Raw genomic sequence first — 9,495 nt, forward strand, 5'->3', positions numbered from 1 at the left:
GATTTGCATTTTGATTTCTACTGTTTTTACTGAAGATCATTATCCTAGTGGGATTTCTGAGAGAGTGCAATAAAATACCTGATCAGGTTCTTCCAACCAAACTCCCTCCATTTCTGTGAGCTGCTACACTTCCATACTGTTGTCCATTTTTCCTCAGATGTAATTTTCCCCCCCTTCCTTCTCCATGTATGAAGAAGAAGGTGTTTTAAGATTTGACAAACCCTTATATATGCATGAACCCATAGTGTTTTCACATGTGCTGTGTAATCTCTACATCAGTGCGCAGAGATCATGGTGTTTTGTCCATCACAGGCGGAGCCGGTGCAGACGGTGGCAGAAGAGAGTCGAGCTCAGGGAAACATCGGAGTGGGTCTGTATGTCAAATATCTCAGAGCTGGGGCCAACATCGTGGTCCTGCTCATTGTCCTGCTCTTCAACATTCTGGCTCAGGTACAGGAAACAAAAAAAAAAATTCTATTTCATTTCTCTCTGATTTCAATTTCTTTGTGTTTGCTTGGAAGGAAAATGATAAAAATGTGACCACATGACACATATAAATCATGAAATGTTGTATTGCAACATTGAACTGCTCCTGTTGAGATGTAAACAAACACACTGACAGACTGCCCACGTTTTTTATCTTCTAGGTAGCATACATCATGCAGGACTGGTGGCTAGCTTACTGGTCAGTGTAACAACCATTCAAGAAGGTAAAAAAAATCATGCGTCATTTTAAACTTTTTTCTAACTTTGTTCCTTTTGGACTGATCAGGGCTGATGAGCAGGAGAAGCTAAATGTGAACGGGACCATCATCCAAAAAGGACAAAATATCACCAGAGAGCTGAACACAGATTTCTACCTGGGCGTTTACGGAGGTGACCCGAACGCACATGTTGTTGTTTCCTCTGCTGCGCGCATCCCCCTGCTCTTGTGTGTAATTCTGATGTGTTCACAGGTTTGACTGTGGCCACCATCGTCTTCGGCTTCATCAGGAATCTGGTCCTGTTCAACGTGCTGGTGAGGTGCACACAGTCTCTGCACAACCGCATGTTCAGCGCAATCCTCAGGACACCCGTGCGCTTCTTTGACATCAACCCCATTGGTGAGCAGACGTTTAGACATCAGCACATTCATAATCTGCGTTAAGAAAGACGGATCATGCTTTTCCATAGTCACACACAGCTTTAACAGGCTCTGTGTAGGTGCTACGATTCTTAGGCATCAGGTCTTTCTTCCGGTGGTTCTGTCACAGGATTCTGAGAAAACAAGACAAGCGTGTGATGAAGTCGTCACTGCTCTGATGATGGTTGTCTCCTGTCTCACCCTCAGGACGAGTTTTAAACAGGTTTTCAAAGGACATCGGTCAGCTGGACTCTAACATGCCCTGGACCTTGGTGGACTTCATCCAGGTGAGACACAGCAGCTCACTCAATTCACATAATCAAATAATTCTGGATTCTTGCAAATGTATATGATAAACAATTGATGCTGCTTTAAATATTCATTTATTTCAAAGTCTCCAACAACATAACAGAAAACACACAGTGTCTGAGCGTCTCACAAGAGGAGTGAAGATACTGTATTTAGAGCACAAGCAGCTCTCGGTCCTGGAGAGGGTGAACTTGCTTATTTCTGTAAAGAAAAGATCGTGCAGAACCATCACTTCCATATGTGCTGGATGTGTACCTTCTGGAATGAAATTCAAGGCCTAATTGGAACAAAAGTGACTTTTAGTTTTGGAGGAAGTTCAATGGAGGAAGGATAAATATTTGTTAGTTAGATGTGACTAAGAAATGGCTGAAGAAAGAAACAAATGTGTATATGTACAGTTTCTGTTAATTGAGAGAGTTAGTCACAAGTTGAGAACTGAGGAGACATTTCTCAATTTAAATCAATGAAAAACATTTAAGAAATAAAAAATGACTGAAGACAGCTCTTCACGGAAGATGAAGAGTTTGAGGTTTGCCGACAGTGAGTCTGGTATCTGATGTGGTTTCTGAGAGTCTTCAGTCTGAGTCCATGCACAGAATCCAAAGCCCCTTTCAGGCACTTCTCTACATAAATCTGCTACAAGTTGCCGTGTCTGAATAAACACTTCAGTCTCTTTCATGTAACTAGGGACGCCCCGATAGGTTGGCTGCTGATCATTATTGGCCCATTTTCATTAAAAATACGTGATCAGTGGATCGGAATGAGTGCTTCTAGTCACCAATCACCTTAAAACCAATCACCTGTGGTTAATACTGGTTTTTGCAGCTGAGAGAGGTGCTGTGTGTTGTGTGGTGTAGTCCTGCCTCCCACCTTGTTCACTGCGCCGGTGCGTGACAGGCTACCAAAACAAAACAACATGTCAGTGGTGCAGAACTTTTACAAAGTGTTGGAGACTGATGTAACATATGCCATCTGCAAAGCATGCCACGATAAAATACCTCCTGGGGGAAAGATCAAATACACACACAGCTGCAACCCATGTTCTGAAGCATATTTATTTCATTTGTTACATTTCACAATTTGAATGCAGCCTGTATCTGATTGAAATCCTCTTATTCTTTAGTTTGCATAATGCAACATTGCCTTTTATGTATTAGACTATTTGCATCGTTTAACCTACTGAATAGGTGTAATAATTTTTTTCAGTCTATTAATCCACATAAATAAACATGTGTAATTAATGAATTATTACACTGTGTAGTTCAGTTGTCCTACTGTAGGATACTTGTTGCATTACTCCTGGGGAGTTTTTGTACTGAGCTCACTCAGAGATGATCGGTATCGGTATCAGGGGCCAAAAAAACGTGATCAGGGCATCTCTAGTCACAACATCAATCTTTCTCCTTTCTGTCTGCACTGTCCAGCACACATTGAAGACACAGTGATATTACGTCCACATTCTCTTCATTCAAAGATCTTATCACTCACAGAGGACACTGACGTCTGAGTGACAAAAAGACAGCAGCTAAACAGATGTGTCTCATGTTTGAAGGGCTCTGGACTGAGGAGATGAGCCAACAACCAGGCTTCAGACGTGAAATGGTTTCTTTCTCTCTGAGCAGGTGTTCCTGCAGATTCTTGGGGTCATTGCCGTGGCAGCGTCGGTGATCCCCTGGATCCTCATCCCTGTGCTGCCCCTCCTCCTCTTCTTCCTCTACCTCCGCCGCTACTTCCTGCAGACCTCCAGGGACATCAAACGCCTCGAGTCCACCAGTGAGTGCCCCGCATTGCATCAGTCATGTACAATACGCAGACTGGGCGCGTGTCATGTTCTTTGATTTCCACGTTAAAAACCACATAGTTGAAGGCAGTTAGAATCATCAGTACATATAACACCATAACTATGGTGTTACTATTATTATTTTCACTAAAACAATCAATAGTAAATAGTTTACATATACCACTGAAATATGAATAAAATAGACTCGGTCGAAGCTGTTACATTATCAACAAAAATGATGACGTCTCTCAAACGTCTGCTGCCCTCTTTGTTTTCTGTCCTGCAGCTCGGAGTCCCGTCTTCTCCCACCTGTCCTCGTCTCTTCAGGGCCTGTGGACGATCCGAGCCTTTGGAGCTGAGGAGAGGTTCCAGAAAACCTTTGATGCCCATCAGGACCTGCACTCAGGTTCTGCTCAGCCTCAGCACTTTGAGATTCACTAGTCATCAATATGAAGCTTTTGTGACCTGTTTTTTTTTCTCCTCATCCTGAACAGAGGCCTGGTTCCTGTTCCTCACCACCTCGCGCTGGTTCGCCGTTCGTCTTGATGGCATCTGCTCCATCTTTGTTACCATCACCACATTCGGCTGCCTGCTGCTCAGAGACCGTGAGGTTTAATATGAAACTTGCTGTGTGCTGCCGTCTAGGTGTCGCCTGAAGAGAATGAATGCTGATGATTTTTGGTTTGCTCCTCTTAGAGCTGGATGCTGGCTCTGTGGGTTTAGCTCTGACCTACTCTGTCACACTGATGGGCATGTTCCAGTGGGGCGTCAGGCAGAGTGCAGAGGTGGAGAACATGGTGAGATACACATGTTGTCTTTAATCTTATTTATAACGTGTTTAAGGAAATACATATAGAAGATATATGATGTCTCTTATGACTGCTGCTTTTATTGCACGTGTTATGTTCTACTCAAACAAACATCCAGACATTCACTGTTCAACAGAAGATGGTGGCTTTGTTGTGAAGGAATATTAGAGAAAAGCAGCAGGAATAAAATGTGAAATGAAAACAGCTGACTCGGGCCTGCAGCACTGTGGCTCCTCCTCCTTTCTTAAAATAAACTACACTCAGTCCAATTGTTTATGAACCAAAGTGGACATGGTTTTCTCCCAATCCTTGCTAGCTCAATTATGTAATTATCAATAATCAATACCAGGATAGTCAACAAATAGATAAAGAAAAAGGCACAGCTTCCGTGCTGGTGCTCCTGCTGCTTCCTCACACAGGCAACACACTGATCTGAATCTGCTGCTGGTGACACACTGACTATAGGGAATAACCTCAACTATCACTTTAATGATTCAACAGTTTTTATAATAATCTCAATACATCTTAATAACCTAACAGCTTTAACACCTCCTCTCTTTCTTCCCCTCTTATATCCCAATCCCCACTTTCCCCACTTACTTCTCTGACTCAAGTCGCAATGATTGGCTGAGCAGCATCACGTGACCAGTGCTCTAAAGGCTAGAAAAGCTGATAAATGCTCCGTCAGAATTTAATAATTCTCAATACATTATAAGTTAGAGGTTCGGGTCTGGACCCAGACTGTGGTCCATCTATTAATGGCCCTGTGTATATTGTTCTTAGATGTTTACATACGGTCATGTACTTGGAAAACAAAGAGTCAGTAATATTTCAGAGTCATATTTCTTTATTTGGTTGTTGGTTTAGTAAATTAAAGAATTAAAGAATAATAATTTTATTATACTTAACTTATATAGTTGATTAATATCAGCTGTTATATTTCCTAGTAGAAAATAGTACAGTTGTAGTGATGCATCGATGTTTAAATTGGTTATTGGTTATCTCACAGTGTGTTCCCTGCATCCCGAGGTTCTTTTAAAATGTGTTGTTTTTTGTTAGGTTTTGTGTATCTCTTGAAAAATGCTACATTATGATTTGAGTAATAATCACTAATCTATGTTTCAAATGAGACATGACCAAATTTAATTTCTTTAAATAAATTGTGCTTAAGTTATAATTTGTTGTGTAGAAAATTATTCTGGATAAATGTTGGATATATCTTGGACCCTTTTTACATACAGATGTTGATACAGATGTTCTTGTGAGGAAACATCAAGACAAGTAGCTTTGATTATCGAACAGCATCGATAAAAAATCTGTGTAGTCACCTGTGTGTGCTGCTTCTCTCTGTCTGCAGATGACGTCAGTGGAGAGAGTAGTGGAGTACACTGAACTGGAGACTGAAGCACCCTGGGAAACCCAGAAGCGTCCCCCTCCCGATTGGCCGAGAAAAGGCCTGGTGACCTTTGATCGCGTCAGCTTCTCATACAGTGGCGATGGGCCGCTGGTGCTGCACGACCTGAAAGCCATGTTCAGACCCAAAGAGAAGGTTTGTGTTTGTCAGCAGATGATCAAACACTGTTTGTCTGACGTGGTGTGAAACAGAAGCTGATGTTTGTTCCTGTGTCAGGTCGGGATTGTGGGGAGAACAGGAGCTGGGAAAAGCTCCTTGGTCTCGGCTCTGTTCCGCCTGGCAGAGCCTCAGGGGAAGATCTACATTGACGGCGTCCTGACCTCTGAGATCGGCCTCCATGACCTGCGCCAGAAGATGTCCATCATTCCTCAGGTAGAGATAAGGACACCTGTTACCTGTCCTCTGAAATGAAAGCTTGATTCACCAGCTCAGCACCTGGAAATGAGTAGATTCAAAGGGAACTGGTGTTTTGGCATCTGTGTTGTGATTCGTTCTGGAGCAGAAAATCACCCGGAGCAGGAAGCGTCACGAGGTTCAGCCTCTGCTGCAGGGACTCTGTGTTTTTGGCTGCAGCTTGTGTTAAATGTGTTACATCAACCTCTGACTTTAAATACTATAATCAATTACAATATCTGTAGTGATTCATTCCTAATGTGAGAAGTGTAAGAAGAAGTGTTGTAAAATCCAGGGTGTGTTGTGATTGGTCAGTCTGGGACATGTGATCATTTCTGAAAGCTGGTGAAAGGCTTGAAGCTGTAGAGATCAGGGAGACGCTCATAGAAAACCCATGTATTCACATTTATTTAATTTAGCTTTAGTATTTTTCATAATTTACTACAGGGATAAATTAACTCTACACCAGGAAATAATCAAACAAATGTCACCTTAACTATAAAAACTCCTTACAGCAAATCAGTGGTTTGTTTCAGATTTTATTGTATTTGGATTAGATGTGTAACCAGCAGTGACCTTTGACCTCTCCCTCCTCTTGTTTTCCAGGACCCAGTGCTGTTTACTGGCTCCATGAGGAAGAATCTGGACCCTTTTAACCAACACACAGATGAGGAACTGTGGAGCGCGCTGCAAGAAGTCAGTAACACCCAGTGACACAAACACACACACACACACTTACCAACAGCAGTGGCAGGATTCAGTGATGAAGACAAATAAAGGTGGGCGGTTACAAAACAGAGATAGACTCTGCAGGAGCATGGACACCTCTGTCATACACTGTCGGAGGTGTACTCTGTGTCAGAATCTTAAATGACTCCTTCCACAGTGTGTAAGAACAATTGTCTCTAGGTGTGTGTGGAAAGCCAACTGTGTTTTACACTATGTGGATTCTGTGATTAAGCTGCCGTATACATATCCTGGTCTCACTAATCAAAGGCTGAGACTGTCTGGATTCTCATGACAGAGCAGTAAATATTCAGTGAAGGAGACACGCCACAGCACACGTTCAACAATCAGAGCTTCTTTATTGATTGATTCCCTGGGTCCACGTTCTCTGCAGGTGCAGCTCAAGTCTGTGGTGGAGGAGCTGCCTGGGAAGCTGGAGACGGTTCTGGCTGAGTCAGGCTCTAACTTCAGCGTGGGTCAGAGGCAGCTGGTGTGTCTGGCCAGAGCCGTCCTGAGGAAGAACCGCATCCTCATCATCGACGAGGCCACGGCCAACGTGGACCCCAGGTACTGCAGACACAGCTTATGAGATTGGCGTCGTCACAGAGCAAGATATCAAATGGTCGTGCCGTGAAGAACATCATGCATAGTGCATCTGAACTGACGGCCAGGCCTTTGCAAACAGTCGGGCTCATGACATACGAGCTGTGACTGCAGAACAGTTTGAGAATGTACGTGCTGTGTCTCTGCAGGACGGACGAGCTGATCCAGAGAACCATACGAGACAAGTTCAGAGAATGCACCGTGCTCACCATCGCTCATCGTCTCAACACCATCATAGACAGTGACCGCATACTGGTGAGTCCCACTCAGAACTTACTTAGGTCTGGAGGTGTAAAGTGTTACTACATTCCTACACACACGGTTTGAGATGTGACACAGCCACAGTCAGGTGAACAGGTCCACCCAGTTCCTTCATGGACATCATGATGCTCCGCTTTTTTGGAATACTTTGAGGCGTGTTTGAATTTTGTTGTTATACTAAGGCGTCTGATATTTAGTCGAGTATATTAGTATTTATAACACAACTCAGTTCACAGAGAAACTCAATATGGAAACCTTGTATACAGGAGACAGAGCAGCAGCTACCCCCTGCAGGCTGCTTACATTTACTGCTTTTGTTTTGTTCCTGAGTCATAGCACAAGTGACCCAGAGAGTAGTTTGACAATTTGAAAAATACACTCGTGTGTCTGAAGAATGAGGAATCAGGTCATCTGGCTAACAGCATATCTAAAGCCACTAATAAACATGTTATATCTTGTTATCTGTACAAAAACAAGATAAGTTGTGGTTTTAGGGGGAACAACACACTGAAGAGTGTTTCTTGGTCAACAACAAGCTTTGTGTGTTGACATTTCAAAACATTTCCAGCATGTGACTCCACCTCATTTGACAATAAGGATATCATAATGCTGCCCTCTAGTGGTTTTAAATTCTAATCTCAGGTTTGATATTTTCAAAACCTGGACAAATAAAACCTCGACCCTGAGGATGAGTGGGGTTGGTCTGACTTGTGAAGTTACTTTTCAAATGGAAAAGCTCATAAACACAAAGTGTCAGAATTGCAGCAGCTCGGTGCTGTCAGTGTTCCTGTCATGTTTTGGCAGTGCAGCTAGCTAATAGCACATACCCAGGTTGAATCATCATGCTCCTCAACAATCATGAGAAATGTGATTTTGTCACCAGGTCCTGGATGCAGGGAGAATCCACGCCTATGATGAGCCTTACACCCTCCTTCAGGACCCAGATGGTATCTTTTACAAAATGGTGCAGCAGACTGGCAAACAGGAGGCAGCAGCTCTACTACAGGCAGCTAAACAGGTGAGCTTTACCCTCGATGTCTCTTACTGTGAAACGCTGTTGTTTTTATCACAAACAAATCCGACATTTTCTGATGGTGTGTTTTCAGGTTTACGAGAACAGAAGCCGCTCCAACATTTCAAACGGACATGCAGAAACAGCAGACGGCAACTTGGTCATCTTTGAGACTGCTCTGTGAGCGTCGGGAGCTTCTGACTCACTGATTTGCCAGAAGACTTCAGAAAGTGCCTGCGCTCGTGCGGTGCCCCTCCTGCCTCTGAAGCACAGAGGCCCTCGTCCACTCAGCTGGTGAGGAGACTGAGGAGGACAGACAGGGTCTGCAGAGGCTTCGGCCTCACTGTGGCTGAGCCAGATCTACGCACGTGATGCTGCTTCCTTGAAGCTGAGAGCCTGGAAATCACTGCTGTAAAAACTGTTGACATAGACACTATTTATTTTCTATGTTTCATATGTAAACAAGTTGCTGCTCAGTGCACTGATGCCTTAGAGAAATTGCTTTTAAATGGCTGAATAATCCTTTAAAAACTGTAAGTGCCTTATTTTAGATTTGCAGCAGTTTGTACATGTGATGATGTTTAAGCGTCCAAAATTGCCTTTGTTAATCCTTTGCAACAGTTTGTATTTACAATCACCAAATCGGACAGATTACACAGCAGCGTCTGAGAGATCAGTGGAGGTGTAGTTTCTATGTTGTCGTCTTGAGATTTACTAATCTACAAAGGTCCAGCCTTAAACAACAGTATGAAGAGAGAGATTTTACTACTAGAAATATCTGGTTCCTTGTTTTCACTCTGCTGACTGTGGCGTGCACACAGGGTCAGCAGGTCAGGTGACAATCTGAACACAGCTGCTATAATGGAAGTGTTGAATTTCTGTTCAAATGATGACACTTTGTTTAGTTTGTGTTTTAAATGAGTCATGACTGTCTGACATGTTAATGCTTTGTTTCAACTGCTGCATAAACACGTACAAATCTTTCTTTGTTGAAGTCCTTTGGATCAGAATAATCCAGGTTATACGTTTACTCATGTTTTTACCTCATTAAGTGAGCAGAAGACC

The 9,495-nt window shown here is 43.1% G+C and overlaps 1 protein-coding gene across 1 annotated transcript in view; it reads left to right on the plus strand.

The window, feature by feature from the left end:
* Positions 1–9,413, plus strand: part of LOC139609902 (ATP-binding cassette sub-family C member 4-like) — a 32,745-nt gene extending 23,332 nt beyond the window's left edge. Inside the window, exons 16-31 of the mRNA XM_071464949.1 lie at positions 313–450; positions 648–685; positions 773–876; positions 957–1,103; positions 1,331–1,410; positions 3,055–3,205; positions 3,499–3,618; positions 3,707–3,817; positions 3,909–4,009; positions 5,379–5,570; positions 5,652–5,807; positions 6,435–6,524; positions 6,949–7,121; positions 7,307–7,412; positions 8,302–8,436; positions 8,525–9,413. Of these exons, the coding sequence (XP_071321050.1) occupies positions 313–450; positions 648–685; positions 773–876; positions 957–1,103; positions 1,331–1,410; positions 3,055–3,205; positions 3,499–3,618; positions 3,707–3,817; positions 3,909–4,009; positions 5,379–5,570; positions 5,652–5,807; positions 6,435–6,524; positions 6,949–7,121; positions 7,307–7,412; positions 8,302–8,436; positions 8,525–8,614 (1,932 nt within the window). The 3' untranslated portion in view covers positions 8,615–9,413. The remainder of the gene's footprint in view (positions 1–312; positions 451–647; positions 686–772; positions 877–956; positions 1,104–1,330; positions 1,411–3,054; positions 3,206–3,498; positions 3,619–3,706; positions 3,818–3,908; positions 4,010–5,378; positions 5,571–5,651; positions 5,808–6,434; positions 6,525–6,948; positions 7,122–7,306; positions 7,413–8,301; positions 8,437–8,524) is intronic.
* The last annotated feature ends 82 nt before the right edge of the window (positions 9,414–9,495 follow it).

The sequence above is a fragment of the Trachinotus anak genome, unplaced genomic scaffold, assembly GCF_046630095.1.
Source record: "Trachinotus anak isolate AG129_WGS33_773 ecotype Australia unplaced genomic scaffold, CSIRO_AGI_Tana_v1 ptg000026l, whole genome shotgun sequence".
Taxonomy (NCBI): Eukaryota; Metazoa; Chordata; class Actinopteri; order Carangiformes; family Carangidae; genus Trachinotus; species Trachinotus anak.